The following is a 17058-nucleotide window of genomic DNA, read 5'->3' as shown; positions in this document are numbered from 1 at the left end:
GGGCAGGAGCTGCCTGGGTGGGGCAGTGTGGGATGGAGCCACGGCTTGTCTGGGGAGTGTGTGTGGGGGGGAAGGGGTGGCTCCTGCCACTGCACACATCTTAGAAGGATGAGGGGGCATGTGCCCCCGGGTCTGCACAGGGTGTGGGCAGGGTGGGCTGCAGCCACGAGCAGGGGCTGGGGCAGGGCTCTTCCTGGCACATGGGTGGGGAGTGGGGGCTGGGCTGGGATGCATTCAGGGTAGGATCTGGTCCTGGGAGGGAGGGAATGTGGGGGAGCTACAGTAAATTTTAGAGTAGCTGCAGCTCTCCCCCCACAGTCCCCCTCCTAGCGCTGCTGCTGCCCACCCTGAGTGCAGCCTGCCCCAGCCCCCACCTGGAAGAGCCCAGTGTCATCCCAGCCCATAATGGCAGTCTGCCCTGCCCCACCCGTGCAGATCCAAGGTACAGCCCCTCCCCCTGCCATGCTCTTCGGGTGCACAGAGCAGTAAGTGCCACCCACCGGACAAGCTGCGACTCTGTCCAGCATCCCGCCCTGCCTGGGCAGTGCCTGCCCCAGCCCCGCTCTTCCCTCACCACAGGGGTCTTGATCTTCCCCCCCCCATGCCCCTTTCTTCACCCCTTTCCTTCCACCATAACAGACTTACCAGTTGCATGCAGCTCTCCATGCTGTATTGGAAATCGGATTGGTATCAGCCAATATGCCTCCTTAAAATCGGCCATCTCTATCAGCTCCCAAAATCTGTACTGGTGCACCCCTACACAGAGGGAGGGGAGGAACATGGGCAGTTATTGCTGAGCAGCTGACTGCAGTAGGTTCCTTCAGTTAATTTAGGAAAGAGTTGCAAGCAGTCCAAAGTGGTGAAACTTGTTTACATAAATAATAACTGAACAGTTTTTAATACTGATCACATTTGTAAAAGACATGCTGTATACCAATAACATACAGTCAGAAAAGGCTAAACATCTTAATTCTAATGGATCTTTCCCTTCTCATTTCTATTATTTAGTTTATTGTTGTGTGCATATCTGTGATTGAGCTTGCTTATGACCTTTATCTTCAGTCGTGAGGAGAATAACGGTTAGAGTCTGTCTCCATGAGGAAATAAAAAGGTCAAACCAAAGCCCAGCTTATATTTTTTTTTATGCATTGTCCATTGCCTTTTGGCATATTTATGTTGAATGTTATTAATATAATTATTTGAAATTTTATTTTAGAACATTCGGTCCAAGGAATTCCAGAGCTCTTAAAAAAATAAGTCTTGGATGTTCCCACCTATTTCTTCAGATACTTCTCCCCATCCCTAATACTGTCACTAGCATAGACAGCATTTGAAATTCTGTTGTAAAAATACTATTACAAGTAATATACTAATTTCCCTTGTAGCCCTGAGGGTTTGGATAGATGAAATAATTATGCTGAATTAAAAGGGAAATGAAAGTAAGAAGAGTCAGTCAACTGATCTGCTACAACTGGTTCATCTATCTGCTCTGTCCCACACTAAGTGGAAGTTTAAATTGGGGCAGTTTACTCCTGGATGAAATAGTTGCTAAATTACTGTGGTTTAGTTTCCATTTACGCCAAGATAAAGTAAACACAAAAGAGTATCAATGGGTGATCTTGATAGCCAATAAGTCCCCTACCACACTTTTAAATTAGTATAGTTGTTTAATCTGTTCATACCCCTTACTAGCAAGCTTTTAATTCTCCTATATCTAAGTCAATTTAGCAAACAAAGTGAAAGTAATTCCAATATCCCTTTTTTTTCCAAAAGGGGTTTTTAAATGTTTTTATTCTGGAGGGGATGGGGTTACAAACTCAGATGTGAGTCATAACATGATGTGCAGCTGTAACATTTAATAGAGTCACTTATTCCTCCACCAAAGATTGGCTGTTTTGCAAAGAGAGCTCAGAGCAGCAAGCAAAGTTCAGGAAGCTGTAACATATTCATAATGAAAACCATGAAGTACTCGTACCTTGTCGGTTATTCTTGTGTCCCAGTGAAAACAGTCTGTATTGTCGTTCAGGTAGCTGAGAATTTTTTTACTATTCCAATACCTTGCTCTTAGAAGTCTGCGGGGTCTTGTAGGGCCTTGGAGACAGAGCAATTTTAATTCCTTAGCTACAACCCTTCTGCCTGATGAATGATGGGAATCAATGGCATTTGAAGAGGGTTTAGTCCATAACTAAATTGTTTATGACTACTGAACAGGACCTTAGTAGAAAAGGACAGAGATGGGATGTTTTAAAAATTAGGGGGGGAAATGTATGTTCAGCATATAAGAAGGGCATCCAATAAAGTATGTTTGGATTTCTTGAAAACATTATAGAATGATGTATAACTGATGATTCAGCCACTGATGGTGCAGCCAAAGATCAGGTGTAACCATGCACTGGTTCACAGCAGCCATGGATGTTATTGCCAAAAAAAAATCCCAAAACAATAAAAATAGCAGACGAAAATTGTTTAATTTCTCTAACTTCTGGGAAATAGCTGTTTTCTTTCCTTTCTCGTTTTCTTATTCTGTTGCCTGCAGAATGAGTACCACAGCCAAGCTGTCATAATCTTCATGTTCCTAAAATACTTTGCACTGCTGGAGCTTTACACCTTGCCCTTTCAGATGGGTAACAGTTCCCTAATAGGCTACCTAATATTGCATCCCCACCATTCCTCATGCAGAGAAGGGCATTACCAGATTGAAGAGGGTATATGACAAACTGTAGGTAGAAATGAAATATTCTGTGATTCAGTGACTCTCAACTATGGTGCCTTGTGATCCTTTTGAGGGTGGTGTGAGGTGTCATGCAGTGTTAGCCCTTTTAGATGTACAAACAAGAGTCACAAGATAAACCATGCTTTTTCCAAGAGAAATCAATAGTATCAAAAACATTCTGTTGTGACCTTTCTGAGTTCTTGCAACAGAAGAATTGCTCAAAAACAAATGAAAACAGAGCTGGCACTTTCTGAGTGGTGCCTGGAGTAAAAAAATAAGGTTGATAACCACTAGTGTAAGTATTTAGATTTCCCATTCTCTATTGCCATAGTATCAATGTGCTTCTCAAATGTTGCTGAACTAATTTCAGAAATGCTCTCATTAGGTATGGAGGATTATACCTGTGTTCCATGTATATTGTTGCAGTCAAAAGCAGGATTCGAACCTAGTGCAGTTAAGGATGGACAGGACACTTCATTCAATTAGTGACAGGAAGGCTTTAATGACCATACCACAAATGAGCTATAAAACTAAATGACAGAAAAAGACTCCTACCCAATATTCAGTAAATGAGCTATCACAGAAAACCTGGTATATGTTAGCTGCAATAGTGTCTCTCACCGATACAGGCAGGAAGCAGGTTCAGTCTTTGCAGCCTTTACTGGGCTTGGATCTGTTGCCAAGAGTGATCGGCTGGGTGCAGGTTACAGTGTTGCAGTAATATTTCTCTCTCCTGAAACATGCATTTTGCCCACAACTCTGTTTCATTCTTGTACTCTTCGACTGTATGGTTTCAGAACATTCCTCCTTGATGGCTGGTTGACTTAAAGTATGAATAAAGCAGGAAGGGACCATCATGTTACAACTGCTTAGATCCTGTTTTAGGTCATCCAGTTGTGAAACTTGTTTTTGATCAGTCCAGAGGATACACTTCAATCAAATGGGATGGGTCTTGATTGACTGAATAGGGTACCTTAGGGCATTGATCATAGGACACTGTTTTGGGTAGTTGTTTTAACAGTGGGGCAGAACTCACGCTATTCTGAATGGGTGATGTTCTATGGAGACATTCACAAAACCCCAAGTAGACATTGAATGCCTAGTCCAAGAAATATGCCTTAATCAAGGGAGGATGTGTCAGCAAGGAGGATACAGTCATGGTGGGAGATGCAGTTATTTACAAACAGTTCAGCATTATAAAACATTGGGTACATTTGCAACTAACATAGGAGATGAAATCCAACTGGGATTGCTTCATTTCTCATGGTCCCAGTCACAATCTTACATTCTTGTGCAAGATGCACTGTTATTGTAATTTGGCCATTTAACTTTCATGTGTAGGTCCAGCCAAGCTTTCATGGTCGTCATATATGAGGGGCTGAGTTACTTCCTACACAAGCCATTGTTCATTGGAGCCAGGAAGCCAGCTTATTCTGCACAACTTTTGTGTATATAACTGAGGAGGCAGGGGTTATAAATGCTTATCAATCCAGCACATGTGCTTAGTTCCATACAGAAGCTGTGAGGGGGTCAAACCACCAAGGGCAAGATTCTCATTCCAACAAGGTAGCATAGAGTTGCTGTTCAAGGAATGTTTCTTAATTGTAGGATTAAGGCTGTCTTTTGAGGACTGTCTTTCAAATTGTGGACTGAGGAATAGGTTATAGGTTGGACTTCAGCTTATAGTGTTCTAGAGATTTTGAACATAGCTGTGACCTGAGAAAGATGCTTGGGCAAGCCTCCATGCTGAGAACTTTTCAGCATCTATAGCAGAGCAGGATTAGAAGGCGGTTGCCTAGGTGTCGTAAAGCCACCATAGCACCTAGTGGTCCAATGTTCTATGCTAAGACTCTTAGAGATGTGATGAGTTTTAACTCATGAGATTTTCTGAATCGCCTTGCAGCTCCAGCAGTGATAAAGACCATATTGGCAGCTATCCTTAGATGTGCAAAGAACTTTTGCAAATCACCCAGAAGTGGCAGTTACCCAAAGGGGAATGCCAGAGCACTAGACTTTGGGCCCTCCCTTTTTATATAGCAATCATTAGCTCTGGCTGTTTCCTAGTAAGCATTTAGAGGTCAGGGAGAGAGCTGTACAAGATAGTGCTAATTAGCTAAGTAGCAGCCTCTGTTAGGAAACACAGGAAGTCCTTTAATCTTCAAGGAGGTTTTTTCTTTTTACTTTGTTCAAGTGCTGGGTTTTGTAATCCAGGCTTCCTGAGACAATACTTTATTGCTTGTAACAGAACAAGTCTGTGAGAATCTGCTGGTATGACAGAGGTGCGAAGAGAAAGCAGTATTGGGTTGAAACATGCACTTATGCTTGCCAAACCTGTAATTCTAGCTTTGATTATTCTTGAATAATTAATTCAGACATAGTAGGAATGAATCACTGGTGAGATATTTAGAGTTTTTATTATCCCTGCTTGGAATCCATCTTGGATTACATATGACTGAGAAGAAACAAGGAACCCAGACTGGCATGGCTTCCAGCCTCAACAGAAGCCAAAGTCATTCCATGCATGTAATATCCTATATAACAAGATTTTTATTGGCCATTATCTAGACATTTTTCCATTTATACTACATTTCCCTCCCACTGTAACAAAGATGATTGTACCCACTTACCAGCTCTTGCTTGTGGCCATATCCCAGATTTGGGATTTATTCCCAAATACTTCCTGGACTGTCCCAATTTCATTTGGCCAACTCCAGGGTGTGTTCCGGCACTTGGATCTCTACTTTTGCACTGGTATGTTCTCTTCTCTTTTCTTCTCTCTGCCTTTGTAAAATTAATTTTCTGTTTATGAAATAATCTACCATGTCAAGGCTGTACTTTGAATATTGTCAATCACAAGTCTTGCTGAAGCCTCAGGCAAGAAGTAAATGAGCTGTTGAACTTATGGCTCCTGGGCTTTGGCTTGTGGTAGTCAGTTCTTAAGTTTTAATACATTCATTGCACTGAGGCCATCTGCTTTATCCCCAGTCCATCAGCATCGTGGAGATGTTTCCATTTACACCTCCCAGAGTCAATACCCCTGCTGTAGTCAAAGCAGAAGTTAACTATTCTCTCCCCCCACCCCCTGCATCAGTCTAGTTAGCAGCATGATGAGGGTATTTTTTTCTAGGGGTGTTTTGCTGAAGTGACCTAAGGTTACAGAGAGAACAGGCTGCAGGCAGTGAAGGGTTCAGTGCCAAGCCGATGTATATAAAGTAGCTGTCTGCATGCAGGTGAATAGAAAATGCGAAGATGGAAAGGCTGTAAAATATAGGCCTAGGGACATTGGGGAACTTTCAAAATCTAAATTCTGCTACCCAGGTTTTGGGTGCAGACATACGACATTTATAACTGAGTCAACTCACATATGTTGTTAAAGCTTATCCTAGTTTAAATCACACTGCTCAAGTAAAATTACTCATAAGAAAGTGAGTAGTAACTGTATGCTTGTGACCAGTTGTCTGCTGCTCTAGTGCTGTAGTTCTCAGCTGTTTCTGGATGTAAGACACCCCTCACTGGACTCAATGCACTCCTCTTTGGACAGGAGATACCTCTTCATAATTTTTGTGAATTGAATGGTATCCGGTTTCAAAAACTAATTTATATATTACCATGCTTACCTCCTTGTAGAGGGACAGGGAAGTTGGAGTGGGGGATCAGCCAAGCAGCACAAGTCTGAGACTGTGCTTATCTGCTTATCTCTACGTTATCTTGCTTACCTCCTCAAACCTTGTAGCACCCTTCAAAGGATCTGGAGGCACACTGGTTGAGAATCATTGCTGTAGTTGGTGTTATTCCAGGTTAGAGGTTTGCCAGTGAAAGCCAGCTTCCCCACCACCAAATGGCCAAGCATTATAGGATCTGGATTATAGTAGCACCTACTGTGAGCAGCCAGTTTGGGACAGTTGGTCATGTGCTGGTTCTACTCCAGAGTAAATTCCTGGGTAAATAATTTTGTGGCAATGGGATCATATGCCTGCATCCTTAAGCTGTATCCTTACTAAAAAAATGGACACGTCAGAACCTGCTGTAAAGCAAGCCCAGGCTATTTGAAACACCAAGTTTGGATCTGAAGGACATACAAGCATGAGCATAAAGGTTTTGTATGATGACAGGGGTTTGAACTAGAATGCAGGTAAGAGCCAAGGGTGTTTGAAGACATATAGCAAGAATACTGCAAACTTCCTACTGATTCATTACTCAACTAAAGAGTATTCACTTCAGAGAATGTAGGGATAACAACTTGTGCAAGGTATGGGAGAGTTGTTGCTGCTTTTTTCTTTGTCCCCCCCAGTGCTCTTTGTGCTTGAGTCCTCACTGTTAGTGTTGGTAGGTTGGGTGATACATGGGCCTAAATTTAAGGGGGGATAAATATGGATATAAACGTTTTTCCCCTTAATTGGTCCTTGTTTTTGGTCCTTTAACTCTACCCTGCTACAGGAACTTTTGTAAAAGCTAGATCTTGCTTTTTTGTAAAACTGCATAGCTGGACAGATTTATGTTCCTTATTAGGGTAATAATCCATCTGTTCCAGAGCAAGATCAATTTGTAAAATTGAATTTATAAATCTGGGAGAGAAAGGGCCTTGACTTTTCCCCACAGTAAGCATTTACTCATTTTTTTGAGAGTTCCCATTTGCAGTCGCATGGAGTTATCTTAAGAAAAAGATATATCCTGGTGAAATTGAATTTCTTACCAGTCAGCTGTTAGTAGGTGCTTATACCTTTTAATTATATTTGAGCAAATCAATGATGTTTGTAACCATAATGTTTCAGTTTCCTTTGGGGTCTTCCTGTGTATACATGTGACTTCCATCTTGAGTGCACTGAGACACTGATTTGTATTCATTTGCTAATACAATTTTTTTTGTAAGGGGGATGTCTTTTTAAAAGACAAGCTGTATACTTGTAATCTTTTTGCCACAGTTAAATTTTAAATTTAGATACATTTGCATGTATCACAGGTATACACTGCCTGAATTTTTTTTCCCTAATTAGTTCCCTCCATTTTTTTATTTTTTTTTATTTTGACTGATCAAAACATCTCCCAATGATTCTTCTAACAATATGTGATTGGAATCAAAACTTTGTATGTTGTTAGAGTTCCATGCTGCAGCTGAGAGGCATGTAAATACAAGCTGCTTATTTGCAAGAAGCTTCCAGATTTGCAATATGATTGCTATGGAAACCACATAATGAAAAGCTTATAACCATCTGTGTGGTTTGATGGATTTTGCTGCATAGCTGAGCTGTTTTTGTTTACTGTTATTAAAGCATTGAATAGAATATATTAACCCACAAACTGTGATTATCCAGGGTATTAATTAATTTTGTGTAATGACAGTGTCTATCTCAAATAAAACAATGCAATGAAATACCAGCTAATAATAATATTAATTTAACAACTAATGTATGTATGTGGATAAATACAAGATTTTGTGGGAGGGCAATTGCTGACTTAATACATGTTTATCTTGAAGAGTACCAAGTCTGTTATAGGAATGAATTAAACAAGCCCAACTTTAGTGCATTTTAATATTTACATAGTCTGAATTTTCCTTTCAGAAGAACAACGTGGAAGAAAAATTAATTGACGTGTCTAGAAACCAGATACTCTTGTATTCATTCTACTTATTTTAAATCACAGGTGCAAGTAGAATCATGCGTATATGGGAAATGCCTCTGGCAATCAGCTGGTAGTAATTTTCCTGTTTAACCTGCAGTATAAGAACCACTGGGGAAGAGGGGAGCACACTTTAATACATGTACTCCTTCACTGTTCTGTCACCATAAGAATAATACTAATAACAAATGTTTACCTTTCTAGTATGGAGAGACATGCTATCAGAGTGTCTGAAGATCACTGGAGTATAGTGTATAATCTATTTTTCTAGGACCAGATGCATTTCATTGGGTCACATACGCAGTTCATTTAAAGTTCACTGGTTTGATCAAAGTTCCTGTTGATTTAGGGAAAAAATGAAAAAATACCTCTTTTCCCACAAAGATGAAAAGGGGAGGAGAGAGTAAGGATTATACAATAATTATTTTGGAGCTTTCTATGACTCCCTGTGACGCATTATCTTGCCAGTGCAGTGTGACTTTTGTACTGTTAACTGTCACTAAGTGAAGAAACTGTAGGTAGGGGCAGCAAGTCTTTCTTTATCTCTAATGAAACGATTTTGTTAGATTCAAATCTTTATTATTTCACTGACATGGAGAACCTCTGGGGGTCACAACAAACGAGTTCAGACTTTTTTCTCCTCTTGCACTTAAAATAATAATGCTTTCTAAACGATGTGATTGCACATTTCTTTTTCTGGAAGTGGAAAGCACTTGTTTATGAACTTATTTATGGATCCACAATAAGCTGTATTTATAGTTATTTAGAAGGATCTTTTAAAGCCTTCACTGCCTTACTTTCTTTTTAAATTAAGGGTGGAGGGCAAAATACCTTCAAGGAACAGTTGGTATAGATAGTACTGTATAGTATATACATTATTAACAATAATTCTGTCGTCTCAAATATCAAAACTTTAAAAAATCCATTTATTCTCTCTCAACTGGAACTGAGTGATTAAATTGTAATGTGCCACAGGTAAAAAAGATGACCTTTGGTGGGATAATAATGCTTGTAAGTGGCATAAGAATGGCATCTAAACCACAGGGTGAGAGTGCCTCCTGGTGCCTTTGAGAGAATATAGGGATATTTTATGCTGTTCTTGCTATACTTTTAAAATGTATTTAAAAATAACTAGTTATATAAACATAATGAATTGTGTACCAAATATGGTACCAACTGCAGTATCAGTTTTAAATGTCTCCTTTTGCCTTTAGTTTTAGTATTGTAGCGTTAGATTGACTCCTTTCTATTTTTTTCTTATTTTGGGTCAAAGAACTATTTGTATGTCTCAACCTAATGTCTAACTTCGCCAGTGGTATAGGACCAGGAAGAATCACGGCACTGAGTGCCTAGCAGCACAGAGTTCTGTGCACAGTACATCACAACCTTGTCTCTCAAAATTGTGTTGTACTTCTCAACTGTAGAGCCCTAATCCTGGAAAGTAATGCATGTGATTTAAGTTATAGAAGTGGTCCATCTGATTCAACAGGGTGTACTTTTTGTGCTTAAACATCTGTTGGAAAGTTTGCAGGATGGAAATGTTAGGGCATAATGTAACTTGTGTAGAATTCCAACTATACTGTCACCCCTTAAAACAACCCCAGCAGATGTGATCACATGTTCACACCAAAAAATTGCCCTTCTCTGCCTAACAGACTATGTATGATATAAAACCCTTAAATAACCTGTTTATGAGAGATGTTTTTAAAGCCTTGATTTTTGCATCTACTCTGTATTAACAACATAATATCAGAATTAGTAGCTGAAATGTGTATGGACTTCAAAAGCCAACATGTATTATTAGTACAAAATATAGCAAAGAGTAGTAGTGAAATAATTTCTATGTATTGGAAGTGTACTTCTACTTTGAAAAATGAGTTTGCCAGTGTATCATCTTTTACTTAACTGATGAAGGAACAGCTGTGTTGTGCTGTTATATAATAGCCAGGATAAGTCTGTCTACACCTCATTTTTTCCTTACAAAAATACAAAGTCTCTCTCCCTTTTGATTCTTCAACAGAATTATTAACTAAAATACCTGTATGGTAGTTGTTTTCTTGTTCCTATACAGAGTGGGTTGTATATAAAAGTAGGGGTGGGAGAAGTGCCATATCTGTGCCATACTCTTATTCCCGCTCCCATTCTATACCTCAGCTATGGAGGTTCCAGAGGGATCCAGCTCAACATTGGCAAGAGCACCTTGGGGAAGGAAACTCCAGTTCTAATTGTTTTAGAAGTTATTGAGAGAAAGCAAACTTAAAGTCGCATAATACCATTTGCACAGTAGAATAAAAAGGGCCATATAAATACAATAGGTGTTTGTAATTGAGCTTTTAAAATGTATTTAAAAAAATACTCAGACTTTTATATGAATGCAGAATAACTTGGCTCTATGGCAAACATGCTTTCCAGCTAAAAAATGCATAGTGCATTTTATAAACTGACACAGGCTGTAATTCCTATTAGTTAAAGTGTCCCTCTAGCATTTCATTTGCAATTGTGTGTTTTGCAGAGGAAGAAGAGAGAGCTCCTGCAAAGACTGAAGCACCAAGGAAGCTGAGCCAAGAGAATGTTACTAGTGTTTCAGGTAATTGAAATGTTTCTTCTTTATGATGTATATGTTTCTTTACCTTTTTTTTTCCTGTCTTTTTTCCTTTTGCTTTAGTAAATAATGTTTTCATAGCTCCAAAAATTGTCTGTTTCATCAGGATATTTTATGGCAGCAAAACTGCTTAGCACCACTTAGGATGCATGAAAACCACTTGAGAAGGATTTATAAAGTAAGCCAATTTATACAAGGTATTCCTTCCTGAATTACTTTGTAATGACTCAATTAGCTTTCATTTCTGCACAAAGGAGATTTAGTTGCATAAATTAGCTTATCATCATTGAGGAAGTGTCACTGCTAAAGGACAGTTTATAGATACAACATGCAGTTGCTGTCAAACCTATAAGAATGTAATATAGACATCTGTGTATACTTTGTGCTTGAGCAGAACAGACTTCTGCCATTCAGAGACTAACAGGGGACAACAAGTTGCCCAGGGGACTGGCGATGTAGACGTTTCTGAAAAGGTCAACTTGACACAGGCTCTGACAATCGACCCAGAGCTCTGTCTTCTTTGATAAAAATCAGATAAACTTAAGACCGCTAATTGATCTGCAGCCTGTTTAAATGTTGGCCATGCATATCTTCATTGCATATGATTACCACAGAAAGCAAATGAATTGGGTAAGAAATGCCAGAGTCCAGTGACAGCAACATAAAAATTGGAAAAGGACACAAATGCTCAGGAAGACTATGAAGGATATTGTCTTTGCCTGAGCTTGGCAAACTGCCCTTGTGCTAATTATTATTGGGGCTGGAAAAAATAACCTCATGTACTATGTAAAGTCATTTGGTTTGGATACTTTTCTTGATGGCAAGACATTTCCAGCTAAGGTAATGTAATACAAGATGTATACTAGCCTCGAGGGTGTGGTCTTCTTGATAAACCATCAGTTATTTGACACAAAGTAGAGAAGACTTGCTTTTTACCTTGATTGTACACCTCTTCACAGCAAAACTGTGACCCAAGGCCAGATTTGCCGTGTCGTAACTGCATTCTGTAGTGACACGCAATCTGTACCACCTTCCTCTGTTATGTATGTACTGTACATCATTCTTCCAGTGCTGTCAAGGGAAGGGTGCACAAGAAGAGTGTGTTCGGGAAATAGCTTTGCAGTGGTCTTCCTACTGCAGCATGTGGAGAGGAAACAAGAGGCCTGATTTCCTGACCCATACAGGAAAGCAGGAACAGGTTGCTATAAAGGATTTTGGTTTGCCTTTTTTGAAAAGGAAATGAGGATCGGATCATCAGATGTTGTGAACATTATGTTCCACTAAAAAACACTCATGAAACAACATTACTCAATGAAAACTTAGCACTAGTATTCATTTAGATGTTGCAGTAAGTATAGGAGCATCCCATCAAAATGCTGTGTTAGGGTCAATCCAATTACAACTTGGACAACAGAAATATTTCTGCTCTTACTAATATTTCAGCTCAAAGAAACTTTAAAGGATGTCATTAAAATAACCAAAGAATTAGCACTTTCATTCCTAAGCACAATCCCAACTTCAAGAAGAACTCTATACATTTTTCTGCGGATTATACGATAACCTTGAAATAAAGCACCATAATAATTCTTCCCAGATATGAAGTTAAGTTTGGGTAATAGGTGTAAAATATTAGCATAACAATGACCTCTGACCTTCCTTAGCATTCGAAGTTTGTTTGCTGTATAGGAAAGTGAGTTGACAAGGGCATTTCTACCTTGCCAGGCTTCTCATCAGATGAACTTCAAACAGTCTTGAATTGGGTTGCAAGTTTTTTGTATTAGTTTGTCCAACAAATAATACACACACCAGATACTATACTTAGATCTGAATGAGTCTTGAGCACAAGTTAAAAAAGGAATTTTTTTTACCATCTTTTGCATTATTTGTGTGTGTGTGTGTGCGCGCGTGTGCACGCGCGTGTTTGTTTGGGGGCAGTCGGGCACACGTGCACTTGTGTTGCATGTGTGCATGCATGCTTGTATATTATGGGAGATGCTAGCATTTCTTTATAGCCCAGTGTTGACATCTACACTGCTTATCCTTGTCAGAATTCAGTAATTTTGACTGCAGTTTCACGTAATGAATCTTCTGCCGGGCCAGACATTTTCTTTTAAATTGAGAAAACTCAAGGCATTTTGGATATGTGAGGGTTAAATAAAGGTCTTATTTTGAATGGTTTCCTGATTTTTTTTATTTTATTTTTTTTCAAATCTTAACTTCACAGCAGTGTATTTGTAAACTCTAAATTCACTTTAATCTCAGTCTTGGTAAAGGTTTCAACTACTTTTGAGTTATTTGTTGGTCAGATGGATTGAGATTTTTGTTGTGGTGGGATAAAAGGAGGGGAAGATATAAGGAGCACACTGGGTTTGTTCAGCGACCATGATCTGCTCCCCAAGTCAGTCCACTAGAATTCCTTTACATGCCTCCTCCTTATCTCATAAGGTCTGCATTCCCTCTTCCTGATGTGGTTAGCAAGGGTCAGAAAAGGCCAAAGAGGGAGGAAGTTGTGTGCATTCCTGCATATTTTGCAAGAACATCAGAACAAATGAAAACTGAGATAGCTATATCCTTAAACCATACACATCTTCATCACAGCAGAGAGTCTGAAAACAGAATCTATCTGCATGACCATACCTCCCTCATGTTTAAATTGTACACTCTATTTAGCTTGAACTTCACCTATCTTGATGTCACTAGGGTTGACTAGGGTACACCTGCTATTTTGAAAAGCCTTAAATAGTTGTTTTCCAAAATGGCAGACTTCCAGCATTTCTGGCCTGAATAGATTGCATTTCATGTAATAGTTTGGCACAATTGTACCAATTCATGTCATAGACATCCAGGCAATGTCTTATACGCAGTTGTTGTATTTAGTGCCATAAACTTCTTCATAGCAACACCAAAAACCAGGTAGTATTGAGTATAGTTTAAGCTGTCTGAAGATCACTGTTATATATCAGATTCATACATGTGCAAAGCAAAGGCAATATAAACAAGAAAAACTACTTGACAGTTCCTCGATTCCTAAGGCACTAGCAGATTTAGGACATAACAGCTGCAGACTGCTGCTAATTTAAACATCTAACTTTCTCTGCAAGAGGTTGCAAATGTCATCATTTTACTGTGGAGTTCAGAGGTTGATGGAGGACAGGATTAAATTTATTCTAATCATTTCATGTATATTTCCATATTTTCTAACATTAAATTTTAAGCCAGATCTGAAGTTTGAACCTAGTAATAGATAGTAAAATAGGTATTGACTATTTAGAGCTGCTCTTTCCTTTTTTCCTGATTCATCTGTCATAATGCTTTTTTTTTTTAACAACACACACTAGAAAAAATGAGTAATAAACTGCAGCTAGCAGTTAATAGCCAAAAATACCATTCATAAAGGAATGAGAATCTAACTCCTATCTGAACTTTCAGTCAGAAAAATATCTGCAAGGTTTTAAAATATATTCTAAAGGTTAACAAGCTTGGGTCCCAGACAGTAGGACTTGTCTGTTGCCCTGCTGTAAAATTTCTTAAATCTTAGCACAGATCAGCACCACACATTTTATGCTCAAGAAAGGTCTTCTGCAAGGAGTTCAGGACCCACACTTCCTTTCCTTTTTCATGTCCATGTGATAAGGTATTTAACAGAATTGTTAAAATCTGAAAGGGCCATGCTGTGAGCACTTATGGCCTCAAACTTATGACCTCGGCTTGTCAACTATGCACCTTAGCGCCTGCGCCACCCCAGCCCCACACTGATGCAGGGCATTGTAATTCAAGTTTGGAAACATTAGAGATGTCACTGTAGCAGGCCAGTATGTTGGGGATTTAGCATCACTGAGAAAGCTGATAATAGTAGGTTTTGCACTAAGTGCATTCTCACAGTGGTCTGCAGGGAAAGATCAAAGCACAGATGGTTCTAATCCAGCATCAACCTGAGAGAGGCAATGAGGTAAACACCCAAAAGATGCAAAACTGACCAGTTGCAAATGCAGGAGAAAAGGAGGTAAAGTCACTATGAGTACTAGTGCTACCTTGAAAAGTTTGAGACACCAAACCACCATTATTATGAGCATTCTTGAAAAAAGAGCAGGCATATTTGGTTACCAGAGATGCACATACCTTTTAGAATCTCTTCTATTAGGTTCCACCTTCACCATCTCTACCTGTCTGGCATGAGTTAGTCGCATCTTCATTAGGGCCCTATCTGTCTGGCATCAGGAAAGTAGCAAAGCTGCACTGTCTGGATCTGATGAGAAAGAGAAATATCCATGTCTCCTATCAGCTTTACATACACACCAAAAATATGGTTGTAGAATGATAACTGGAGAAATCCTTCACAAGGCAGCTTTGAAAACTATTGGGGATTTTCCTGGTATGTAAAGGTAGGATGGTTCATTTTTGGAATTAATGGTGTACCATGATTCTTGGGATTCACAAAGTAGAGCACTGGAACATACATGCCTGGTGTAGATGAGTAAGAGCTAAAGAATAAGGCCTCTTTATATAAAATATTGCTCTTTTTATCAACAGTTGTAAACACAGGCTATATAGAATTTGCAAGGAATTAAATATTTGTTTATAACACTATTGGCAGTACCACAATATCAACTAATCAGTATCTTTTGAATTTAAGCTCCATTTGACAACTTATTATTGTCAAATCAGTGATCTGTTTTCATGCATTTAAAATAGTGGGAGTTGGGGATCAGTGTCGTTTTCTTTCTAAAGTGTCAAATGCATTTTCAGTCAGGTCACCTCCTGCTCTTATATTCACTTCTTCAATCCTAAGCAAAAGAGAGATAACGGTTATCTTCATGACTTTGAAATCAAGCCAGGCAGCTGAAATTAGTAAAATAGATGCTAAGCAATAATGCTTCATATTTTAGAAAGCAGTGTGAGGGTTTTATTTTACAGCATGCAATGTTTTGGGGGTGTTTTTTCCTCATGCAGTTCCTATCATTTTGTAAAGTCTTCAGTTCTAGACACACATTGCTTCTGAAGACATGGCCATACTTACTATTCTGCAGGTGTTTTAGTTCAGGGGCGAGCAGTTATTTCAAGTGTAGGGCTGTTTAATGAGGTTTGGTGAGCTGTTGAGGGCTGCCTGGGTAGCCCCACACCTTGACAGTTGCCTCACCTCCTGATCGCCATATTGGACCAGACATCCCACACCTAACTCCTGACCTTTGCCACCAGAAGTCCCTCCCCCCACCCAGAAATACTCCTTTTGGGAGAGGGGGGGAGTTGCCATCTTGGAACCAGAAAAAACCAAATCATACACTAAAAGTCAAACACCTACTATCACATATTTTAATTTTATTACAGAACATATTTTTGTCATGATATATTTTTGTGTGCTGGATATAGAGGGGATTGCATAATAACTCAAATTCTTAGTCTGTTACATTGTGTAGGGAGTGTGTGTGTATTTGTGTGTGGTGGGGGTGGAGATGGGAGCATGTGTGGATATGGGTATGGGTGCGTGGGGGGGTGTAGCTGTGTGTCGGGGCATAGAGTTTGTTGGGGTGTGGGTATGTGGCACTGGAACATGCTACTCTTTTGCAGTCAACACAGGGCAGGGCATTTATGGGGTGTGTGGGAGGGGAGGAGGGTGTAGGGAACCCCCCCTTCCCCCTCCCCCCATAGCACAGCAGCAGGTGGGGGTGCTGGTGCCTGGCTCTGGCCAGCGCTGCACATTGCAGCGAGGAGCACAGCCCCTGCTGGGCAGTTTCTGTCACTGGCAGGGAAGGGACGTCCTGGGCTGGAGCCGGCTGCCTACCCCGCCCCAGTTGGCTCCAGGGCCTGGGGCTTTCTTCCAGTGCCACACAAGTGGGAGTAGCGGCAGTGATACAGATGGCCTGCTGGGGGCTGCGCTCCTCACAGTGATGTGCAGTGCTGGCCAAAGCCAGGCACCAGTACCGAGCACGAGCTCATGAGTACCCTGCTGGGGCGGCAAGCCATACGGGAATTTGTGGGGGATGTTCCTGATATCCCCTACTCTCCCACACACCCAAATCTTGCACAGCCGAACTACGCGCTGCCCCCACCTCTTGGGCGCAGGCTTGACACTGTTGCCAGCCCCAGCCTCACATGCCATGCTCCCACCCAACTGCGGCCCTGCCCC

At 40.2% G+C, this 17058-nt stretch overlaps 1 protein-coding gene across 1 annotated transcript in view; it reads left to right on the top strand.

The window, feature by feature from the left end:
* Nucleotides 1–17058, top strand: part of SKAP2 (src kinase associated phosphoprotein 2) — a 164789-nt gene that overhangs the window by 132743 nt on the left and 14988 nt on the right. The window contains exon 10 of the mRNA XM_019535020.1: nt 10845–10919. Coding sequence (XP_019390565.1) covers nt 10845–10919 — 75 coding nt within the window. The remainder of the gene's footprint in view (nt 1–10844; nt 10920–17058) is intronic.

Source organism: Crocodylus porosus, unplaced genomic scaffold (assembly GCF_001723895.1).
Source record: "Crocodylus porosus isolate Cpor-Errol unplaced genomic scaffold, CroPor_comp1, whole genome shotgun sequence".
NCBI classification, from domain to species: domain Eukaryota; kingdom Metazoa; phylum Chordata; order Crocodylia; family Crocodylidae; genus Crocodylus; species Crocodylus porosus.
Note: the sequence above shows the minus strand (reverse complement) of the source record. Positions and strands in the feature narration are given on the sequence as shown.